The 13,261-nt window shown below is 41.0% G+C and overlaps 1 protein-coding gene across 1 annotated transcript in view; it reads right to left on the reverse strand.

Annotated features, from left to right (window-relative positions):
- The window catches only part of LOC139367104 (solute carrier organic anion transporter family member 5A1), a 98,341-nt gene extending 88,344 nt beyond the window's left edge, over window positions 1–9,997 (reverse strand). The window contains exons 1-2 of the mRNA XM_071105152.1: window positions 9,918–9,997; window positions 7,688–9,393 (exon numbers count right to left, since the gene is read on the reverse strand). Of these exons, the coding sequence (XP_070961253.1) occupies window positions 7,688–8,690 (1,003 nt within the window). The 5' untranslated portion in view covers window positions 8,691–9,393; window positions 9,918–9,997. The remainder of the gene's footprint in view (window positions 1–7,687; window positions 9,394–9,917) is intronic.
- Between the last annotated feature and the right edge of the window lie 3,264 nt (window positions 9,998–13,261).

Here is a 13,261-nt window from a genome sequence, read left to right on the forward strand (position 1 = left end):
GCCTAAGTTGTGATACTACTTTCCTGAGCATGTCTGTGTCAACCAGGGGAAATAAATCCGTAGTGGCTCTGCATGGTAGTCTTCGGCACGTATATCATCAAACTCCTCATCAGGTCTTGCTTGACTGATACCCAGCCTAAAGTTTGTTATCTTATCTCTCAAATATACTGCAAACTCATCACATTTGGAGGAAAGTTCACATAGGTTTGCAGGGGTAGGCTTTATCAGGCCAACAATTGTCAAGAAGAGCTCTCGAATTATTATTAGTTTATAAATGTTTCGAGCTAATTCTTTAGAGCACTACTTCACTGCTCTGGTATCACTGAGGGGGGCGAGGAGTGCATGGAGGGACTGAACCATTTGATTTGTGGTTAAAAAGGAGAGCAGTCCAGAGACAGGTCAAAAGCCATCACCAACAACACTCCTAACCAGAGAATCCTGGAAAGACAAAAGTAGTGCAATCTGAACTAGAGGTTGACCGATAAAGATTTTTCAACGCTGATACCGATACCGATTATTGGAGGACCAAAAAAAGCTGATACCGATTAATCGGCCAATTTAAAAATACATGTATTTGTAATAATGACAATTATAACAATACTGAATGAACACTTATTTTAACTTAATATAATACATCAATAAAATAAATGTAGCCTCAAATAAATAATCAAACATGTTCAATTTGGTTTAAATAATGCAAAAACAAAGTGTTGGAGAAGAAAGTAAAAGTGCAATATGTGCCATGGAAAAAAGCTAACGTTTAAGTTCCTAGCTCAGAATGTGACAACATATGAAAGCTGGTGGTTCCTTTTAACATGAGTCTTCAATATTCCCAGGTTTAGGTTGTAGTTATTATAGGAATTATAGGACTATTTCTCTCTATACCATTTGTATTTCATTAACCTTTGACTATTGGATGTTCTTATAGGCACTTTATTATTGCCAGTGTAACAGTATAGCTTCCCTCCCTCTCCTCGCTCCTACCTGGGCTCGAAGCAGCGTTACCCATGCAGAGCAAGGGGAACAACTACTCCAAGTCTCAGAGCGAGTGACGCTTGAAACGCTATTAGTGCGCACCTCGCTAACTAGCTAGCCATTTCACATTGGTTACACCAGCCTAATCTCGGGAGTTGATAGGTTTGAAGTCATAAACAGCTGCTGGCAAACACATGAAAGTGCTCTTTGAATGAATGCTTATGAGCCTGCTGGTGCCTACCACCGCTCAGTCAGACTGCTCTTTCAAATCATAGACTTAGTTAAAACATAATAACACACAGAAATATGAGCCTTAGGTCATTAATATGGTTCGAATCCAGAAACTATCATCTCGAAAACAAGACGTTTATTCTTTCAGTGAAATACGGAACCGTTCCGTATTTTATCTAACGGGTGGCATCCATAAGTCTAAATATTGCTGTTACATTGCACAACCTTCAATGTTATGTCATAATTACGTAAAATTCTGGCAAATTAGGTTTTAATTGGCCCATACACTGACTCTGTGTGCAATGAACGCAAGAGAAGTGACACAATTTCACCTGGTTAATATTGCCTGCTAACCTGGATTTCCTGGATTTCTTTCAGCTAAATATGCAGGTTTAAAAATATATACTTCTGTGTATTGATTTTAAGAAAGACATTGATGTTTATGGTTAGGTACACATTGGAGCAACGATACGCACCGCATCGATTATATGCAACGCAGGACACGCTAGATAAACTAGTAATATCATCAACCATGTGTAGTTAACTAGTGATTATGATTGATTGATTGTTTTTTATAAGATAAGTTTAATGCTAGCTAGCAACTTACCTTGGCTTACTGCATTCGCGTAACAGGCAGGCTCCTCGTGGAGTGCAATGAGAGGCAGGTGGTTAGAGTGTTGGACTAGTTAACCGCAAGGTTGCAAGATTGAATCCCTGAGCTGACAAGGTAAAAATCTGTTGTTCTGCCCCAGAACAAGGCAGTTAACCCACCGTTCCTAGGCCGTCATTGAAAATAAGAATGCGTTCTTAACTGACTTGCCTAGTAAAATAAAGGTGTAAAAAAATATATATAGGGGTGGGGACTGTGAAGAGAGTCTTGTTCCATCCCAAATGGCTCCCTATTCCCTTTATAGTGCACTACTTTTGACCAGGGTCCATGGGGAATAAAGAGCCATTTGGGACACAGCCAGGGACAGAAGAGTGGGAGTGTGAGGAGAGAGAGAGGAAGAGAAGAGGTAAAAGTCACCCCCATACCTCTGCTGTTTCCATAGTGAAAAGGTCAACATTTTAAGGGTATGGGGGGCCACTTTTGAGGAATGCCTTCGCTCGCACACACTTTATTTATTTATTTTATTTGACCTTTATTTAACCAGGTAGGCTAGTTGAGAACAAGTTCTCATTTGCAACTGTGACCTGGCCAAGATAAAGCATAGCAATTTGACACATACAACAACACAGAGTTACACATGGAATAAACAAAACATAGTCAATAATACAGTAGAACAAAAGAAAACAAAAGGTCTATATACAGTGAGTGCAAATGAGGTAAGATAAGGGAGTTAAGGCTTGAACAGATGAAGGATACACACCCCATGTACCACACACACACACACACACACACACACACACACACAGACAGACAGAGACACAGACATGGACACACACATACAGAGACACACAGACACACAAACAATTTAAAGACAAAGGCAATCCAATTTTTAAAAATAACTGTATCAGGGTTTATTCTGGGTCAAAAAGGAGCTGAGGTGGTGGTCATGGATGGGTTGTGGTAACTGGTGCCCTCCTGTTGGCAAATTTCTTGCAATTCTACACCTTTTTACATGTTGCGGAGAGAAAATGTTGCAGTTTTAAAGCTAATTTTGTGTTCTACTCATTTTGCCATGGCTATCTGAGTGACTCAAATGTTATAACAAAATGAATGGGGGCACCATGCCATGACAAAAATACTTCCCCTGACTGTCTAGCTTTTATTTTGATGATTATTGGTTCTCAAAGATGATTTCATTTAAAAATATTTAGGTCCATGATCTTTTCTACATACTTTCTATCTGCTTTTAGTCATTTAAGTTAACACTGAAAAAGTTTTTTTTACTGTTTGGAAATAGGCGGACCAAAAAAACACACGCAGAGCAGAATAAACCCTGTGGATATCTGTCACTATCGTTAATGACCTTACGTAGAAGTCAACACACCCTCACTCACGCACGCACATACCTTAGAAGAGCCAAAGGATTTTTTATCTGCTCATCTCCTATTCACAGTAAGTTGACATGCACAGACAAGTCTCAAGTCCTTGTAATCACCAACAACACTACTGTTGAAATGAAACAGACTATCATCAACGTTGAGTGACGGACTGAACAAAGCCAACACGGTCAACGGAACGCTAGCCTAGCGACTGGTGCCTCTGTCACAGACTGTATCCCAAATGGAACCCTATTCCTATACGCTCTGGTCAAAAGTAATGCAAGATAGGGAATATGGTGCAATTTGGGCCACTATCTCTACGAATGCTGCCTCTAATCAGCCTTACAGGGGTGATGTGTTTGCCCAGAGCATCCTGTTAAAGCCAGGGTTAAAGAAAGCTAATATCAGAGCCATGTTTTTCTCCCAGTGCAGTCCCAGCCACGCTGGAGTCTTGTGTCGTAAGGGACGGTCAATTATTGGTCCTGCAGGCAGTTTGTGTGTAGTGTAGGTGGACTCTGCTAAGCATGCTCCGTAGGGTAGGTAATGATGTGAGGGGCCTTGTCAGCTCAACCTTCAACCCTCCATTCATCTCTCTCTCTTGCTCTCTCTCTCTTACACAAACACATACACACAAACAAGGACACATGCAGGCACGCTTACTAATGCATGCAGTGCCTTCAGAAATTATTCATCCCCCTCGACTTACTTTTGTTGTGTTACAGCCTGAATTGAAAATAGATCAAATATTTGTTTTTTTCACCCATCTACACACAATACCCCATAATGACAAAGTGAAAACATGTTTTTAGTTTATTGAAAAAGTTTATTGAAAATTACATATATATTTAATTTAAATACAGTTGAAGTTGGAAGTTTACATACACCTAAGCTAAATACATTTAAACTCAGTTTTTCACAATTCCTGACATTTAATCCTAGTACAAATTCCCTGTCTCGGGTCAATTAGAATCAACACTTTATTTTAAGAATGTGAAATGTCAGAATAATAGTAGAGAGGATGATTTATTTCAGCTTTTATTTCTTTTATCACATTCCCAGTGGAACAGATGTTCACACACATACACTTAGTATTTGTTAGCATTGCCTTTAAATTGTTTAACTTGGGTCAATGTTTCGGGTAGCCTTCCACAAGCTTCCCACAATAAGTTGGGTGAATTTTGTCCCATTCCTCCTGGCCACCTTGCTCGCACACGCTTTTTAAGTTCTGCCCTCACATGTTCTATAGGATTGAGGTCTTTGTAGTGACTGGGTGTATTGATACACCATCCAAAGTGTAATTAATAACTACCATGCTCAAAGGAATATTCAATGTCTGATTTTTATTTTCATTGTGAGGAATTGGGAAACCTCCCTGGTGTTTCTGGTTGAATCTGCGTTTCAAATTCACTGCTCGACTGAGGGACCTTACAGATAATTGTACAGTGGTTGCTCCACTAAAAGTTTAGTGATTATGCTGCGGTACTTAGAGGTCCTTTGTGGTTTAGTACGGTACCCTGCGTCACCACTTCATTGCTCCAGACCAGCGCAAGGGGAAGTTAGAGTCCTGATGATGCTTTTGGGTTCTATAATGTGTCTCTAATTGACAATGAATGGGCGACATAAACCTAAATAGAAACTGATAATTGTGCACAGCTTCAGTATTACTTACTAAAACTGTTGTTACACTAAGGTTTTTATTATTTTATTTGGATGATTTTGCACTTACTGTAGTAGTGTAGCCCAGTCTTTAATAAAGACATGTTTTGGTTATCCTGACCTGGACACCATGTACAGTATTATAATAGCCCATTATGGGCTGTTAGCAGGACAATATACCTTGACCAAAACCTCTCTGTATTTTGATAGTTTGTGGATGGGGCCTCCCCATTGGCGTCGCTGTCTAGGTCACCGCATCACAATGCAAAATTAGTTGCTACAGATACTCATGTTGGGCGCCACCGGGAGACCCATGAGGCGGCTTTTGGTTTTAATTTAGAATCCTCCAATCCTCTATATCTAATTATTGCCGGAGAGTCACGTCACATTTGTCGATATACTGTAGGCCTATGAGTCTCACTAGCGTTGAGTAATGTGCTGTTAAAAGTGGTGTAGGTTTTATTTATTTAAAGGGCATATTGAAGTTAGAAGCAATAGGATTTGAATCAATAGCCTACAACTATTTTAGCACCATTTTGCTCTATTCTGAGAAAAGCATGGGGACTGGTCTTGATAAATCAATGAGATTTTTATTTTCACTGAATCTTCGTTTGGGTATTGGTTAGATGAAAATGACACAATTAGGGTGTATAAATGTTATGCTCTTAGTGTATCCTTTATTTAACTATTCAAGTCAGTTAAGAACACATTTTTATTTACAAGGACAGCCTACTCCTTCCTCCCCATCTGGGAATTGAACCCTGGTCTCCCACGTGCCTGCACAACACGGGGATTCTTTAGCTAAATAGCCAAGCACTGTATCCTACTCCCGCCCATCACGTTGTACAGTGCCATATTTTACGTTCCATCCCAACGGAAACACCATAATATTAATCAAATTAATTAAGCAACATTTCTTAAAATCAGTCCCATATATTGTTCTTACAAAAAAAGGTTTTAAATTCTCGAGCACAGCCACTATTGAAGGCTATGAAACGCTTCTCAAAGATGCCCTCTGGTGGTCAAACTAGCACTAACTAGCATTAATGCTACCAGTGGTTGGAAATTAAATAACGTGCCATAGAATTCTGCGGCACCACGCAAGCTGTGCTGCAGTACGCTGCAACTTTTAAAGGACGAACCACTGTATGTGTAGTGTACAGATATGAGGTAGTCATTCAAAAATCATGTTAAACACTATTATTGCACACAGGGTGAGTCCACACAACTTATTATGTGACTTGTTAAGCACATTTTTACTCCTGAACTTATTTAGGCTTGCCATAACAAAGGGGTTGAATACTTATTGACTCAAGACATTTCAGCTTTTCATTTTTCATTTGTAAACATTTCTAAAAACATAATTCCACTTGAACATTATGGGATGTTGTGTGTAGATCAGTGACACAAAATCTCAATTTAATCAATTTTAAATTCAGGCATTTTAAATGCAGTGGCAGCCATGATTTAGCAGTATAGGGGAAACACTGACGTAACACCCTGTCTAAGCCAGTGTTGGGACATTAAGCAGCTGTTACCCCAGACTGAGGGTTGTCCCCTTTGCCCCAATTACCCAGCTGGGGGGTATGGGCAGACTGCCCTCTAGATCCTGCCCTTAAGAGTCCAACAATAATGTTTACATTATTTATCACATCATTAGTCTGCTCATAATTTACATAATTGTGTACAGACTGCTGACAGCCTGCCTTTGTTAGAGTTCCATGAAGATGTGAGGTGAACTACAGAGGAAAGGCTCTAGTCATAAGGAGACATTGTAGGAACCTGGGTTCTACAGGGGGCTAGACTAGTCGAGTAGAGATATGGTAGAGAGATATGGAAGACCATCCCTCACCATAACCTCCACATGTGCCGGTCTAGCCACATTTATAACGGAACCCAATCAGCAAAGCTAATTGAGACTAATTCTGTTAGCGACGGCTAATTGTTTGTCCCCAGAGCTCTGAGAGGAATGTCTGTTTCCGTCCCTGTTCATCCCCCGACCTCTATGCTAAACAGAACGCATTGGAGAACGTACAATACAACAAAATTCCCTCTGACTGTAAATTCAATTCAATTTCAATTCCTCAGAATGATTATGTCACTATACTAGTTATACTTGAAATATAGAAATACAAGTTTAAATTATTATTTTAAAATCCTGCAGTCAATGTTTTATACTAAGTGCATTAACTCCATTACATAACTGTGAAATGTACATATATTGAATTCTAATTCAATTCAATTCCAAAGATGAAATGTTTTTACAATTCCAATACAAAAAGTTTAATTCAAATTCAATTCCAATCCCATAACCTAAAGATTGTTGAAATTCTTTTTTTTTTTAATTCGACCTTAAATAATTCCACTGCACAACCTCACCTTACTAGCTCTAACTTTGCTGATAGCTACTTTATTGTGGAAAAATGTACTTATTATGACTGTGATATGGTTCTCCCAACCTAGCATTCTTAAGATGAATGCACTAACTAAGTCACTCTGGATAAGAGTGTCTGCTAAATGACTCAAATGTCAATGTTAATGTAAACATAAATTCTCCACTTCATGAGTGAATTTAAGAATTTCTAATTGAATTGGAATTGACCCCAACTCTGATGAGAACATATGACAGGACTATGAGAACGATGTGAACCTCATGATCCGCGAAATTCCACTTTCCAGGGATATATATATACTGTATTGTATGCACAAGCTACATACGTTTAATAACACCTGAAACAGTCAGTAGCCCAGTTTACTCAGCAAAGGGGGCCAGTAAAAACCTTTAGAAATTAGATTGTTATAACAGATATATAACGATTAATCAAAGGTGTCTTACCGAGGTAGAGGGAGGCATTCTCCTTCTTGACGTTGTCGTCCAGGTAGGTTGGTCCCAGGGTATAGATGGGCGTCGACCCCATACCCACCAGGATCTGTGCACAGATAAATAGCGCCACGTACAGGTTGTGTTCGTTACCCTCCTGGTCTCGGGGGCACGACGCCACGTCCAAGGCATCCCGCCCGCTGCCGTTCCCGCTCTGGCACAGACCCTCGTGGCCCGTGGACGAATTGAGCTCCTGGATCTGGTAGGGTGGTGAGATGAAGTGTGGCAAGGAGAACAGAGCCGCTCCTACGGCTATGAACACCCCTCCTACCGCCAGCCAACGCGGCCTCTGACCCCTGCCTCCAAAGTAGGAGATGAAGACGACGACGAAGAGAGAGCCGATGTCAAAGCAGCTGACAAGAAGGCCGGACTCGGAGCTGCGGAGGCTGTAACGCTTCTCGATGGTGGTGATGACGCTACTCAGGTAGCCCGATACCATCAGCGACTGGATGAACGTCAGGTAGCACATGCAGAACAGGAAGCAGCGCGAGTCGGCCAGGATGGCTTGCACATACTTTCTGGCGGGGATACGGAGGAAGCGGGTTAAAGAGAAGCCTAGTTTCTTATCCCTGGCTCCAGTGGCCATGGAGCTTCTCAGCCCCATCAGGCTGGAGGCCGAGGGGGACTGGAGCTTGAAGTCTGTTAGAGAGGAGGGAGACTCTGCCTGGCTAGAGTCAGGGTCAGTGGGGCTTTGGCGATGGAGCTGGCTGCTGTGGTGGTCGGTGGCTGCTGTGGCCATGGAGGTTTGGGTGGTATGGACCAAACGTGGTTCCCCCAGCAGAGGCTCATCACAGCCTGACAGACAGGGCCCATTCAGGATGGGGAGACTCTTGGACTTGAAGCAGCTCCCTGTGTCATGGGTCATGTACTGATACTGGTTCTGGAACTGTAGGACCTCACGGACCTCCAGGGAATCTGATAGGTCGGAGCCCGTCTCGTCGTTGTCTGATGACATCATTGTGTTTGTTGGGCTACTGAAGATAACTAAGGCTTGAGTATCACTGTATCTCAGTTTAGCTTATTTGGATCCCCATTAGCTGTTGCTCGGGCAGCAACTACTCTTTCTGGGGGCCAGTGTCTCAGAGTGGATAGCTAGAGCCACATTAGCACACAGTACTAGTGTGACTACTAATACTTCTGGGCAGACAGCAGTAGAAAGTACACTGCCCTGACAGTAGATATGGAGACCTGTGTTGGTGCTGGTGGGACTCTCTAGCAATGGACATGATTCAGCTGCATTGCTGTTTGCACTTAGCAGAGCAATGCTGCTTTGCTTATATCACAAACATACTATGTATGCTCCTCATTTGGGCTAAAATAAATCAATAAAAATATCTCACAAACAACTAAACAGCGCTATCTGGGTTGGATAGAAAAACATAACGTTTTTCAACTGTGTGATTCCAGCGAGCCAGCCCGACGTTATTTCTATGAAGTAATTCTGTTGACAGGCAACAAGCAAGCAAAACACTAAGGGAACTATGTAAGCTATCTGAGATGTTTGGATTTGGAGAAGATAATAGGTCCTTTGTATAGTTTTTTTTTCAGTCCTGTTTTTCGTTTTTCTGGTCAGTGGTGATTTGATCGCTCTTTGTTTAGTTGTCACTGCATTAAGTCCTCGTGGGGAAGCTTGTTTCTCTCTCAAACAGCTGAGCAGAACCCTACAGAGAAATGACAGTGGAGACAATTTACCACAAAAGCATTCACCTGACAGCACTTTGTGACATAAACTGGTGTAAGAAGGGCTTTATAAATACATTTGATTGATTGACAAATAGGCTATTCTCCATGTGTAAAAGGTTGTTACATGTGTTACATCTCCATCGTGGTTCGTTTTTCCTATATCCCACTGGCAACATTGTGTCATTTTTGAAACAAGTCATACGATATAGGTTACATATTCGATGAATAACGGTCAACAAGAAACAGTAATTTCTTACAAAACAAATCAACATAATTGAGTCGAAATTAAAACCTGCCATAGCAAATCTCCCGTTCTGTCAAGCGATGAATTCAGAGAACAATGAAAAACACCACTGGTTACCCTTTCAGAAAATATAGGCTACATGATTCAAGTAACTATTCAGACATACAGCTGTAACCGTTCTTGAACCTAACTGTTATGTTGACACCAAACTTCCAGACAATGTAAAGAGAAAAGCGACCGTAAGATGCCATCGTTTACCGTATTGAGGCTCGAATCCTCGCGCAGGACCGAGAGACGGAAGTAGGCTGTTGTCTCCAACGCTGCCACCTCAGTGAATGAGATTGCGGATGGTGTGGGGGAATAGGCTAATGTAAAGGGGCGAATTATTTTTCACGCAAGCGACCGGGATTTGTAGTCTTTCCATCGCCATGCTCTCCCTTAATTTCCCTTACGTTCTCTCCAAACATGAGAAACAAGTGGTGATTGTCTGCTCTAGCCTACTCGGATTGTCGTGAAAACGACACACGGAGCGTCAGAAAAGATGATGTATGTTTCGCTATAAATGTCATCGATTATGTGGACAGTGAGACACAAAGTTCCAAAATGATTGGTCAGCCGCTCAGCTCATTCAGAACACAGCATTATAATCGACAGCTGGGACCCTCGTTGACCCCACCGGGGTTTGACTGCGGGAATGAATTGGCTATTTGCACAATCGCCTCTATTCTTGGGGAAAAAAACCTTACTGCAGCCACTTATCCAGAAGTTGCATGGCATTTGAATTGAAAGTAAGGAATACTTTCAATTCAAATGCTATGCAGCTTGTAAACTCAATGTGTGTGAATTAATTTTAAAGCATTGCGTTTGTTGTTTGCTTCTGTAGTTTTCTCCATATATATCAAGGATGTTTTCTAGCATAATGTTCTCTATAAGGTAAAACGTATTTAAGTAGCCTATGTTTTATTCAATACCTTATTAGCTTTCTTATTAATTAGCCTAGATAGGTAAACACACTGGAGCATTAATATAACTATTAGCCCCCACCTTCAAATAACCTAGAGCAGGGGTACTCTGTTAAAAACCCTGTAAAGCCCTGTAAAGTGGCCATGAATTTGACAGTATCTTAAAGGCAGCTCTGTGGCAAGTACAATTCTGTATGTCTTATACGCCTACTATAATCAGGGGTGTCATGCACCCCAGACATCTGAGGGGGCACAAAGTACATGAGGATGGCTGGGGGGTGGTCCGGAGATGGGCTTGCATATCCAAGCATCTCCGTTATTATCTATGCATAGTCACATTAATAACTCTACCTACAGTTGAAGTCGGAGGTTTACATAAACTTAGGTTGGAGTCATTAAAACTCGTTTTTCAACCACTCCACAAATTCAAATTTCTTATTTAACAAACTATAGTTTTGGCAAGTCAGTTAGGACATCTACTTTGTGCATGACACAAGTCATTTTTCCAACAATTGTTTACAGACAGATTATTTCACATAATTCAATGTATCACAATTCCAGTGGGTCAGAAGTTTAATACACTAAGTTGACTGTGCCTTTAAACAGCTTGGCAAATTCCAGAAAATGATGTCATGGCTTTTAGAAGCTTCTGATAGGCTAATTGACATAATTTGAGTCAATTGGAGGTGTACCTGTGGATGTATTTCAAGGCCTACCTTCAAACTCAGTTCCTCTTTGCTTGATATCATGGGAAAATCAAAAGAAATAAGCCAAGACCTCAGAATTTTTTTTATACCTCCACAAGTCTGGTTCATCCTTGGGAGCAAATTCCAAACGCCAATCTGTACAAACAATAGTACGCAAGTATAAACACCATGGGACCACGCAGCCATCACACCGCTCAGGAAGGAGACGCGTTCTGTCTCCTAGAGATGAACGTGCTTTGGTGCGAAAAGTGCAAATCAATCCCAGAACAACAGCAAAGGACCTTGTGAAGATGCTGGAGGAAACAGGTACAAAGGTATCTACAGTATATCCACAGTAAACCGAGTCCTATATTGACATAACCTGAAAGGCCGCTCAGTAAGGAAGAAGCCACTGCTCCAAAACCGCCATAAAAAAGCCAAACTGGTCACAAATGGGTCTTCCAAATGGACAATGACCCAAAGCATACTTCCTAAGTTGTGGCAAAATGGCTTATGGACAACAAAGTCATGGTATTGTAGTGGCCATCACAAAGCCCGGACCTCAATCCTGAAATAGCGTGTGCGAGCAAGGAGGCCTACAAACACACTCAGTTACAACTTCTCTGTCAGGAGGAATGGGCCGAAATTCACCCAACTTACTGTAGGAAGCTTGTGGAAGGCTACTCAGAACATTTGACCCAAGTTAGACAATTTAAAGGCAATGCTACCAAATACTAATTAAGTGTATGGAAACTTCTGACCTACTGGGAATGTGATGAAAGAAATAAAAGCTGAAATTAATCATTCTCTCTACTATTATTCTGACATTTCACATTCTTAAAATTAAGTGGTGATCCTAACTGACTGGGATTTTACTAGGATTAAATGTCAGGAATTGTGAAAAACTGAGTTTAAATGAATTTGGTGTACAAGGTGTATGTAAACTTCCAACTTCAACTGTGCATGTACATATTACCTCAATTACCTCAACACTGGTGCCCCGGCACATTGACTCTGTACCGGTACCCCCTGTATATAGCCCCGCTGTTGTTATTTACTGCTGCTCTTTAATTATTTGTTATTCCTATCGCTTACTTTTTTTAAACATATTTTCTTAAAACTCCATTGTTGGTTAAGGGCTTGTAAGTAAGCATTTCAATGTCTACACCTGTTGTATTTAGCGCAAGTTACAAATAAAATGTGATTTGATTTTGACCTCTTGAGCGGTCTTTATCCTCCAGACTGGTGGTTCTTTTTTTAAAGAAACTAAATATGCTTTTCTGCATCTCTGCTAAAATCTAGGTAAAATATTTAAAGGAATGTGAGTCTTATTCAGTACACTCAGTTATTGCTTGCTTGCTTTGCTAAAGTCTACCAACCTTGCCAGCAGGAATGACAGCTAAGATAACCATTAGTCATGGTTGGCTAATAGCTAACCAGCATAGCCGTCTCCTCCTCCCTCCTCTCCTCCTTCCTGTGGTCCCTCGCTCCCAGTCACGGTTGGCTAATGGTTAACCATCATAGCCGTCTCCTCGTCCTCTCTCATCTTCTGTATTTGACGAAAGTTACAAATAAAATGTGATTTGATTTTGACCACTTGAGCGGTCTTTATCCTCCTGACTGGTGGTTCTTTTTTTAAAGAAACTAAATATGCTTTTCTGCATCTCTGCTAAAATCTAGGTAAAATATTTCAAGGAATGTGAGTGTCACGCCCTGACCTTAGATATCTCTGTTTTCTATATATTTTGGTTAGGTCAGGGTGTGACTAGGGTGGGTACTCTAGGGATTTTTGTATGTCTAGGGTTTTTGTATGTCTAGGGGTTTTTGTATATCTATGTTGGCCTGATATGGTTCCTAATCAGAGACAGCTGATTTTATCATAGTTAGGCAGGCCTTTTTTTCACAGTTGCCTGTCAGCACCATATTGTATAGCTTCACGGTTTGTTTGTTATTT

Source organism: Oncorhynchus clarkii, chromosome 15 (genome assembly GCF_045791955.1).
Source record: "Oncorhynchus clarkii lewisi isolate Uvic-CL-2024 chromosome 15, UVic_Ocla_1.0, whole genome shotgun sequence".
In the NCBI taxonomy this organism is placed as follows: domain Eukaryota; kingdom Metazoa; phylum Chordata; class Actinopteri; order Salmoniformes; family Salmonidae; genus Oncorhynchus; species Oncorhynchus clarkii.